The 11,659-nt window shown below is 45.4% G+C and overlaps 1 protein-coding gene across 1 annotated transcript; it reads left to right on the top strand.

The window, feature by feature from the left end:
- The first annotated feature begins 6,809 nt into the window (after positions 1-6,809).
- Positions 6,810-11,266, top strand: Ly6k (lymphocyte antigen 6 family member K). Its single transcript, XM_028886044.2, has 4 exons — positions 6,810-7,603; positions 7,928-8,001; positions 8,818-8,919; positions 10,851-11,266. The coding sequence occupies exons 1-4, from the start codon at positions 7,560-7,562 to the stop codon at positions 11,171-11,173; spliced, it is 543 nt and encodes a 180-aa protein (XP_028741877.2). The 5' UTR covers positions 6,810-7,559; the 3' UTR covers positions 11,174-11,266.
- Positions 11,267-11,659: the final 393 nt, after the last annotated feature.

Here is an 11,659-nt window from a genome sequence, read left to right as displayed (position 1 = left end):
GCCTAATTTAATCCAAAAAACAGCTATTAATCTCAAAATATTTTACATTGGTATGGATTTTGTTTTACTGATACAAATTTAATGTTATTTTTGCTATTATATATATACATTATATATATTATATATAGTATATATATTTCTACTCTTGTTTGGGGTATTGTGCTTATGCAACTCATTTAAAAATGTAATGTATAGTTTAAAAACACAGGTTGGTAGTTAGTCATCTAAAATAATCAAACTTGAAGTCATATTACATATATTTTCAAGGTTAAACAGATATATTTAGGTAGTTAGATTGTCTTCAAACACTTCAAAGATCTACAGAATACAGCATTTGATATGTTTAATAACCTGAGGCATGTCATGGCAGTGATACACATCTGTTCCTGACAGCACCAATTTACTTCAAAAGAAGATGATGGACATCAAAGAACCTCTGTATAGATTTTGCTTTCCTTATAGCAAAAACCATTTGGGAAAAAAACTGCTCTTGCCTCAATTGCTGATAGTTTACTGTCCAAACTGGACTAGTAGGACACAAAAAAAGATACTGCCAAATTTTTCCAAGGCAAGGAAGATCAGTCCTTCAAAATTTCCTGCTTCTCAAAAGTTTCTGTCAGATATGTCAGGCCTATAGGCCAAACCTGTAGGCCAGATGTCCCTGTTGTTAGATAACATTATACCCTTCTAGGGTCTTTGGTGTAGTTAAAGACTAAACAATTAGATTTAAAGTTTTCCTTAGTTATGATTAAAGGTAAATTAAGTATAAAACTTTATATTTACAAAGATAAAATAGATAATAAAATATTTTCTCTAAATTTGCCATTTGGACTGGATCTTGTAATTGTAATTCTTACTCAACAACTGTTTTGTTATATGTAGTTTTACTATGTGAAAGTTAAAACCTTCCTTTTTAATTAGACAAAAATAGAGAAATGGAGCAATCTTTATACACTATAAATATGTATCACTTTCATTGGTTCATAAAGAGCTGACTGGCCTATAGCTGGGCAGAAAGAGATTGGGAGGGAGAGCCAGACGAGGAGTACACTGAGGGGAAGGGTGGAGTCTCAAGAGATGTCACGAGATGGAGAGCAAGAAGGATAGGAAGTATGCAGATGAAGTCAACGTAAATGAGCCTGGGGCAGCATATCAACTAGTAGAAATGGGCTAATTTGCCGAGCGGTGGTGGCACACACCTTTAATCTCAGCACTTGGGAGGCAGAAGCAGGCGGATCTCTGTGAGTTCGAGGCCAGCCTGGTCTACAGAGCGAGTTCCAGAACAGGCTCCAAAGCTACACAGAGAAACCCTGTCTCGAAAAACCAAAATAAATAAATAAATAAATAAATAAATAAATAAATAAATAAAAATAAAAATAAAAAAAGGAAAAAAAAGAAATGGGTTAATTGAAGTTATACAAGCTAGCTATCAACAAGTCTAAGCTATTGGCCAAGCTTTCATAATTAATAATAACACTCCTTGTGGTTATTTGGGAGCTGACTGGCAGGACAGAGAAAGTCCCACTACAAGCCTGTATCTTTTGATTAGAAACTTAGGTCATTAATATTTAAAACTATTATTGAAAGTGAATATTGATTGCAATAATTTTGTTGTTGACTTCTAGTGGTTTTGTTTGTATTCTCAGTGGTTATTTTATGTTTCAGTAATTATAGCTTTCTTGTCTTTCTACAGCCTCTTGGTTATGCTTACTTCTCCCTTCACCTTGAAATACTGCTTCCTATGTTTTCCTTAGGTTTGATATTGTATATAAAATTTTAGGCTGTATATATCATGGAAAGTTTTTCTCTCTACTTCAATGATGACAGTTTAGCTGAGTACATTACTACAGGTTGCCGGTCATGGTCTTTTAGGACTTGGAATGCATTGTCTAGTCTATTCTGGCTTGCCAACCACTGAGAAATCAGCTATTAATTAAAGGATTTTCAAGTAACAAGGTGACTTTTGCTTGCAGCTTTCAATACTCCTTCTATGTTCTGTATACTTAGTGTTTGAACTATGATATGCCATGGGGGTTTTCTGTGGTGACATTCTGTTTGTACTGTAACAAATAAAGCTTGTCTCAAGATCAGAGGGCAGAGCCAGCCACAGAGTTAGCCATAGAGGTCAGGCCGTGGTGGCACACACCTTTAATCCCAGCACTTGGGAATCTCACACCTTTGCTCCCAGTATTTGGGAAGCACACACACCATTAACCCCAGCACTAGGAAGATTGAGACAGGAAGTGATATGGCTGGGTGGAGAAAGGCATATAAGGCGTGAGGAGACAGGAACTCAGCCCTTTCAGCTGAGGACTCAGGGGCACTCAGTCTGAGGATTCGTGGAGATGATATCTTCCCCTTTCTGCTGAGGAGCTGGCAAGGTAAGAAGTAGCTGTGGCTTGTTTCCTCTGATCTTTCAGCATTTACCCCAATATCTGGATCCCGGTTTTTATTATAAGACCAATTAGGATTCATGCAACAGTTTTCTCTTTCTGGTCTTGTCTAGTTGGGGTTCTGTGTGCTTCTGTATGGGTATGTCTTTCTTTAGTTTGAGAAAAATGTTCTTTTTTTAAAGATTTATTTATTTATTATGTATACAGTGTTCTGCCTGCAAGCCAGAAGAGGGCACCAGATCTCATTATTGATGGTTGTGAGCCACCATGTGGTTGCTGAGAATTGAACTCAGGACCTCTGGAAGAACAGCCAGTGAGTGCTCTTAACCTCTGAGCCATCTCTCCAGTCCTGAGAAAAATTTTTTTATGATCTTGTCTATGCCCCTGACTTGGGATTCTTCTCCCTCATCCATCTATTCCTATAATTTAAAGGTTTGGTCTTTTCATGGTGTCCCTATTTCTTCTCTGTTCCTTTGCTTTTTTTTTTTTTTTTTCCATGTTCTTTGCTTGTTTGATCTAGATCCTACTTTGTCAAACCCTGATATTCCAGCTTCTGGTTGATTCATCCTATTTGTAAGGCTTTTCCTTGAGTTTTCTGCTTGGGTTATTGGAGTTTTGATTACACATATTCATTTCAGTTTGAGCTCTCTTCAATGGTTCTATCTATTTATTAAACTTTTGTTTTGAATTCCTGGACTGTCCTTGTCATTTCCATCAGCTTTCTGTTTTTTTTATCTTCTTGGTATTCACCCAGGTGTTTATTCTCTGTAAGTTTACAAGCTCTTTCTTTGTGTCTCTTTTAAACTCCTTAAATTCTTTGATGAAGTTTATTATTTTTCTTTCAAATTATATGTCCTAGGCTTCATCTAGGTAATTCTCATGGGTAATAATTTCTATAGAACTAGTGGATTTTATAGGGAAGATTCTGCTTTGATTTTTCATATTTTCTATATTTTTACCATGGAGTTTGGACATGGGGACTTATTTTGTTAGTTCTGTGTCTGATAAGGACAGAACAGGTTGGACCAGAACACAGGATGTGTGGATCAGTTTGGATAAAACTTAGGTAGAATGAAGTGAAGTTTGACACAGGGGACTGGGCTGGTGTTTAATGTGCATCCTGTTCCAAGCCTAGATTTCGGGGCTAAATCTGGGGCTTAGGGAGGAGGGTGTATGGAGAAGAGAACTCACCCAGTCAGAGCATGGTGCAAGATTCACAGAATCTGGTTGCCCAGGGAGGTTGAAATACAGTCCAAGGGGGCCTGTAGGTTGAGGTGTTGTAGGTGTTGTTGGGGTGTGTCCTGGCCCAAGCCTGGAGGTTGAGGACCATGCAAGCATGTGTGACCAGCCTAGGTCAGGGCACCGGATGAGGAACTCAGGCTATAGTAGGTTGTCTGACAAGTTGTCATCACTGTGGGAAAACTCTTTCCTGTAGGCAAGTTCCTTTTTTGGTTGTCACCAAGCTTTAGTCTTTTTTTTCCCAGCATGAGATTCCTGGGGGAGGGGGGAATTCCAGTTTCTTGGGGTCACCTGATTCAAGGGTCTGCTAACCAAAAGGAGAAACACAGATGTTTCTCCAATTTATCTTCATTTTTACCAGGCAGGTCACAGGGTCAGGAAGCAGTTTGGTAAGCCAAATGCTAGAGTGCCTCACAAGTTGTCTCCCAGATCCATCTTTTGAGGTGTGGCCACCTCAGTTAAACTGTCTTGAATCAGCCTGGGATCTCCATGCCAGGGCTGTGCTCTTTCTGATTCCTGGAAGTGAGGACAACCTAAAGCCAAGATGAAGGCAAGAGCAAGCTTCAAATCCTGGTGTCTGTGACCTGCCTGACAATGGTCCTTGAAAGCACTCAAGGTGAGTGGGATGGGCATCTTCATCATGGCTGTGATTGGCTCACAAGAATCAAATGAAGTAGCTATGACCTAGCTGACCTGTGAGCAGAATCAACTGCTGTTGCTGCTACTGCAATTTCTGTCCTGTCCTTTCAGGGAAGTGACCAAAAAAGCCTGGACATGTCAACAGACCTTCTGACAAGGCTCCCTAGTTGCAGGCTTTCTGAGAGTACACACTGGCAACTGCATGTGGATGATGAGGTCAGAGGCCCAAGAGAAACACCTAGCTAATGCTTTCTTGTGTGTGCTCAGGGTATCATTAACGTTCCAAGTGGCAGGACGGGTGTTATAGTTTAGATATAAAACATCCCCCACAGGCTTATTAGTCTTTGCCTAGTGATGCTGTTTGAGAAGGTTGTAGAATCTTTGTGAAGAGAGTTTACATGGAGGCAGCAAGTTGCTTCAGAGGAGAGAGCTTGAGGTTTATAGCCTGGGCCTAGTTCCTGTTCTTTCTCCGGCCTCTGTTTCCTGTTCCTTGGAGCTGTGAGTCTCAGAGGTACACTACCACCCTCATCCACCCAGCTCCCCCAACCCTCCCCCCCACTTCACTGCATCTCTGCCAGCTGCTATCCAAGCTGAATCCCTCTCTTCCTTTAGTTAAGTGGTTCTCAACCTGTGGGTCGCAACCCCTTTGTGGGCTGAACGATCCTTCCACAGGGGTTGCTTAAAAACAACAGAAATCTCACATATTTTACATTACAATTCATCACAGTAGCAAAATCACAGTGATGAAGTGGCAACGAAAACAGTTTTATGGTTGGGGGTCTCGACAACATGTGAAGAACTGTCTTCAAGGATCCAGGTGTTAGGAGGGTTGAGAACCACTGCTTTAGTTTATTTGTCACGTGCTCTGTTACAGTAACAAGGAAACAGATGATCACAGGTAGGGAATTTTGGTTACTCCTAAATCTTTAGCTGGTCTACATCAGTGGTTCTCAACCTTCAGGTAGCGCCGCGGCAGGTTCTGAAGCACACTGTCCCTCCGCTCTGGCTCCCGCGCTCCACAAGTTGTGAGTTTCAGCAACTAAGGCGTACAGATTTAAAAGGAAAGAGCCGCCCGTGGGCATTCCCACGTGCAGCGTGGTCGCTGGTGGGCAGGGGGAATGGACCAGCGACTCCTGCAGCGGTCTGGCGGGGCCACTGGAGCCTGCTCAGAGCGGGTCAGGGGCCAGTGGGCAGACCGCGGCCTCTGTGCTCAGACTGCAGAGCAGGAGTGATTTGCTGAGGGATTTGTGCCGCTGGTACCTACCAGGCAGGGAGGTTGTGATCCCAGGCCATAGGGTGGACCAAATACCCACTACACCTTAATGCTTTTACTCTTTAATACAGTTCTTCATGTTGTGATGAACCATAAAATTATTTTCGTTGTTACTTCATAACTTTAAATTTTCAACTGTTAGGATCTGTAATGTAAATATCTGATATGTAGGATGTATTTTCCTTGTTACAAATTGACCCAAAGGGGTTGTGACCCCACAGGTTGTTGACCAGCAGGTCTACATCCTTCTGTTCCTTATTGACTGAAGGAATCTGTAAGAGAGAATTATTTCCCACTATTTGAGCAATGTTTGTGATTACATTAATTTGGGGGATACCAGAGAATTCGATAGTCAGTCCTGGATCCCAAATTCAAGCTGAGGATGTTCATCAGGATTTATCCTTCAGGATGGTGAGCATGGTAGCATCCAAATCCTGCAAGGGCTGTGGCTTCAGTGTGGCATCCCTCAAAAGTACACACACACACACACACACACACACACACACACACACACACACACGCTGTCTTTGTGGTGGTATTGAGAGGTGGAGTCCTTGGACACTGGTTAGGCCATGAGGGCTCCTCTCAGGCATGGGCTTGCTGTCCTTATAAAAAGGGCTGTTGGATGTGAGTTCAATCCTTCCTGCCTTCTACCATGTAATCAAACCTAGGTGGTGCCATCTAAAAGCAAGGAGCCCTCAGCAGACATAGAGACTCTTGGCACCTTGGTCTTGGGGCTTCTCAGCCTCCACAGCTGTGAGACATACTTCTCTGTTGTTTGTACCCCTCATCCTTCAGCATTTACTAGAGTTACCCCGGGAGGCGGGGACACGTGCTTTCAAATAAACACATCTCCTTGTCTAAAGTATTGGCAGCAAATGGGAAGAGGGGAGATGTGAATTTCTATCATTAACAACAACAAAGTAATCTCACCATAAAGAGAGAAATCAATAGGAAAATGAACCACAGACATACGTGGAGGAGTCACCATAAATAAACAGACAGACAGACAGATAGACGCTAATATTCACTAGAAATAAAGATACGTGTTCAGCCCCGTTCATCAAAAGTGGAGACTAAAAATTACGCCAGGATCCTGTTTGAATTGATAAGATAATGAGAATCCAAAGGGTGGATAAGAACGCTCTTTGCTTTAAAAAAAAAAATAGAGCATGGACTCAGGCATTCGTTTATCATAACATAAAGGACAAAATTACCCATGGATACATGCGGCAAGTGGGGAATACTGGTTTAAGTTGCAAATGCACTTTTCCCTTTGGCTTCATACCTGATTGCTGGGAATGCTGCCCTGTGTATACTTTCCTGCACTGAGAGCCACATTCTAGACCATTCGGTACTGCACAGAACATTTAACATACTGCCCCAACAGCTGCTTTTATTTTAAAGGGCATGCTTGCTAAATTTCGGCTACAGGATACATGCAGCTGTGAAGAAAAAAAAAAAATAAGGGACCTTATCCCAGGACTGTGAGGAGAAAGCAAGGTAAAAAAGGAAGCAAGGGAAACTGGAGTGAGTTTGGCGGGAGTTCTGTACGGGACAGGTCGATGAGAAATCCACAGGAGGGCTTCTTGCGCCAAGTGGAAGGTGCTGTGTTCCTTAAACCCTGTCGTGTACGCATGCGTATTCATTCATGGAACTGATGTGAACACAGACGGCGGGCACCACATCTGCCTCAGGTGGCATAAGGAAGGTCAGGGTGGGGCTCTCTGGTGTCGGGCTCCCAGGGGAGGAGAGCCCCACCGAGCAAAGACTAATTGATTGCCGTGGCGTCAGGTAGGGGGCGCTGTTTCCCGCGTATCCCGCAGACCCTGAGTCGCCCCCCTCTGGACGGCCTTCAAGGAGACGGAGACCGTGGGACTGGCGGGAACTGGAATGTTCCAGAAGGAGCACCAGAGGCGCCCTGTAGGGGGCAGTGTGGGGAGAGCGATCCCCACCCCCACCCCCACCCCCGAGGAGAGCCCGCTGAATCTCAGACCTCACCGGGGGCCAGTCAGATGCCGGGCCTCATGGACACGCGGAAGCACGGACAGCTGAGGAAGTGAGTGTGGTTGTGGGGTGTGGGCACATGAGCCGCTCCTCTCTCAGGTCCGCCAAGGGGTCCAGAGCACAGACTTGACTATGTGGGGCCAAAAGTGTGAGGAAGGTTCCCTGAGGTGTGCGTCCTTGGGGCCCCCCCCCCACGCCCCCGCAGAACATGGAGTAAGGGTGGCCCCGGGGTGGGGCGGTGGGGAGGTGGGAGTGGATTCGGGGGCCCCTCCCCCGAAAGCGGGGTTCTGTGGCACGCGGGCCGGACCGACCGACGACGGGGGTGGGGGGGGCACACCAGTGAGCAGAGCTAGCCACTCATTCCTCTCCTTGACAGGACCAGGCGCCCTCTGGAGATGGTGGTCCTCCTGGTCCTACTCACCGCCATAGGCTTACCGCTGACCAACCAAAGTAAGTGCCGCCACCCCGCGCCCTCTAAGATGATGGAAGTTAGTGACTCCAGAGAGAGAGTCCATTGTGGTAGGGTAAACTGAAGTCCGGGAAGGTGAACCCCGAGGTCATGAAGGCTACAGTATGGTGGGGCAGTGGGGGGGGGGGGGTTGAGGGGGGCGCGGGCGGGGGCGGGAGGGTGGAGGGGGAGGCTTGGGAGTAGGGACAGTGCTTCTGATTTTGCGCTTCCCCTAGGGGCAAGCATGGGTTACTCATTCCCCGGGGCTCCTGGTCTGCATCTCCCATCACCCTTCCTTCTTGTAAAAAAAAAAAAAAAAAAAAAAAAAAAGCCCTGACCTCAGAGCTTCAGCACTGTCTGGGGATAGGGAATTAGTGGGAGAAGGTGCCTCTCTTGTCTTCCCCAAACGGGAGCTGCCCTAATCCTGGCCCGGGAGAGTTTGTAGGTCCCATCCTAGATGGGACAAAGGAGGGTGGGCCAGGACAAAGGGTAGCTGTGGAACTCTGGGGCTGGAAGTAATGGGCGAAGGGCAGTGTGGACATGGATGTCCTTTGGCATCTCTGGACACTAGAGTGTCTCTTTGAGGATGTGGGTTCATGCAGTGCGCCCAGATGGGAGGGACCAAATGAAATACCCAGTGGACAGGTGAGGGAGCCTCCAGACAGAGGCTGAGAATTGAGGTGGCATGCACAGACTGTGGGCATGGGGAGAGTTGGGGGCTCACTGGACTTGGCAGCCACTTGGAATAGGATGACAGCTTTGGTGCTGCAGGAGGAACAATGGTCCCATTTTCTCTCTTTCCCAATCCCTTTCTTCAGCTTCTATCAACTGTCACGTCTGTGAGCAAGAGAACAGCTTTAACTGCACGAATCCACAGACGTGTCCTGATACGAAAAAGTACTGTGTGATGGTTGCCATTCGTAAGTGTTACTTTGTTCTGGGTCCTTCCTACGATCCTGTGGACAAGACAATACATGCTGTCAGGAATAGGAGCTGTTGGCCGGTGATCCCAGCACTCGGGAGGCAGAGCCAGGCAGATCCCTGTGGGTTCGAGGCCAGCCTGGTCTACAGAGCAAGATCCAGGACAGGCTCCAAAACTACACAGAGAAACCCTGTCTCAGAAAAAAAAAAAAAGGAACTGTCAATCAAAAGTGACCTTAAATAAATAACAACAATAACAAACAAACAAAAAACCAAACCAAACCAACAAACACACTGAAAGGGAAATGCCCTGAGAAGCAGGTGCAGGCCTCAGTGCTGGGAAGCACAAGCCAGGCAGAAAAGTATGCAACAACAGCTATCAGTCAGCAGTATTAGGATGCTGGGGGAATAATAGAGATTTATCTTTATCTATTTTTATTTTAAAAAAAAATGATTCTCTAATGATGTCAGATGCCTTATTGAGACTAGCACCTATGTAGTTTTTTATGAAGGACAGTTACAGCTTAATAGATATTCTCGGAGAAGTGGCCATGGCTTGGGTATTTGCAGACTGATCCACTGCAGAAATTCTGCATACAAGAAGGGTTTCCCAATGCGGATCCAGGGAACCCATAACATTCTACCTGCAGTGAGGTGTTTTTTTTTTTTTTTTTTTTTTTTTTTTTTTTTTTTTTTTTTTTTTTTCCAGCACTTGAGCATTCAAATTCAGTTCTCACCACCACTACCACACACATATTCCTGGTCTCTCTGTGTTCTGGGAAGTTGGTAGGATGGTAAAGCACTAGATAGGACTTGGCTCAGCTAATAAGAGCTTTATTCCTTAATATAAAATAAATATATAAATATAAATAAATAAAAAACACTATTTTTATTAAGGAATTTTTTTTTTTTTTGGTTTTTCGAGACAGGGTTTCTCTGTGTAGCTTTGCGCCTTTCCTGGAACTCGCTTTGGAGACCAGGCTGGCCTCGAACTCACAGAGATCCGCCTGCCTCTGCCTCCCGAGTGCTGGGATTAAAGGCGTGCGCCACCACCGCCCGGCCTAAGGAATTTTTTATTAATTTTACATACCAATCACAGATCTTCCCTCCTCCTGCTCCTTCAACCTTCTCTCCCAACCCCCACCTCAACAATCCATCCCCAATTCCCCCCTACAACAAGATAAGGCCTCCCATGGGAAGTCAGCAGAGCCTGGTACATTCAGTAGAGGCAGGTCCAAGCCTCTCCCCCTGCCTCAAGGCTATGTGAAGTGTCCCACCATAGGTAGTGAGCTCCAAAAAGCCAGCTCATGCACCAGGGATGGATCCTGATGCTGCTGCCGGAGGGCCCCTTAAGAAGATCAAGCTACACAACTGTCTCAATTATGCGGAGGGCCTAATCCTGTAGAGGCTCCACAGCTGCTGGTCTAAATTTCATGAGTTCCCGCTAGCTGGGCTTGGTTATCTCTGTAGATTTCCCTCTCATGATCTTGATGGTCCTTGCTCATAGAATCCCTCTTCTCTCTCTTTGACTTGACTTCTGGGGGAAAAAAATTATCTTGTGCAATGAAAGATGCGGTTGGAAGACAAGCCTCTCAGCTGAGTCTAAGCCAGGATGGTCAGAGGTCCTTCCAATATGCTTCTGTCTGTTTCAGTCACTTGAGTCAATTTTGTGTTTTAAAAGTTGAGGATCAAGGATCCTGTGTTTCCAAATAAAGGCACAAAACCGCATAGCATATAGCATATGGAGGACCACACAGTCCACCTTGAAGCAGTCTGGCCTTTTTCCTCTTGTATAGTGGTTCCTGCCCTCTGATGGATGCTCTCATTGAGTAAAGGTCTCTGACAAGGTCTCAAGGGGTACACATAATTTAGAGAGGCTCTGGTATCAGGACTTCAAACTCATAATATCTTTTTCTTTTTTTCCTACTAGAACTATTTGAACGTTTCTACATTTCATCAAAACAGTGCACCAGAAACTGTCCAGTCACTCCATATTTCCCTTCTGCCCCTGAGGGAAGTTCTAATCCTGCAGCGCCCCAGCCTAAGAACTTTGTGGTCGAAAAACCCTTGCCCTTCTTATATTCAAAGTGCTGTAAGTGGGACTTGTGTAACCAGTATGGGCCAGACCTCTTATATTATTACAAGGAGCAGCCTGGGAAAGCCAGTGAGAGAAGACACAGATACACTGAGCTGTTCCTGCCTGGCTTCATGGTCCTTATTGCTACCGGGCTCACAGCCCTCAGCCTGCAGTAAGTAAGCTACAGATGGACCTGGAGCATGCCTTGTGGGGCATGAATTTCCCGTACCCTGCTGGACCCTTCTAATTAAATTTGTTTCCCTTTGTTAGCCTCTTGGCTTGATTCCTGTGGTCTCTGGATGGGCATGTGGGAAGCCAGGCTCCATAGCTGCCAGCCCCAATGGCTCTTCAACTTCCAGAAGAGCCAGTCGCAGGCCTGGCCACAGTTTGGCTGGCCAGTGCCTCTGAAATTAAGTCTTGCCCCTCCCTTTTCTGTTCCACTGCCTCTGAGTGCTCTGAGTTGAGGGGGAGGAAGTCCACTTCTCCTCCACAAACACAACATGATCCCCCCAGGATCAAAGGGAAGCTGGACTAACCGGAGGTAACCATCCTGAAGGAGAAACTCGGCACCATCGAGCCCTCCATCGGACACTTGTGTATCCGTCTGTGAATTTCCACCCATGGATTTTTCTGGCATTAGAAGGTTAGACCAGATAGATGAC

This window comes from Peromyscus leucopus, chromosome 20 (genome assembly GCF_004664715.2).
Source record: "Peromyscus leucopus breed LL Stock chromosome 20, UCI_PerLeu_2.1, whole genome shotgun sequence".
Classification (NCBI taxonomy): domain Eukaryota; kingdom Metazoa; phylum Chordata; class Mammalia; order Rodentia; family Cricetidae; genus Peromyscus; species Peromyscus leucopus.
This window is presented reverse-complemented; position numbering and strand designations above follow the sequence as displayed.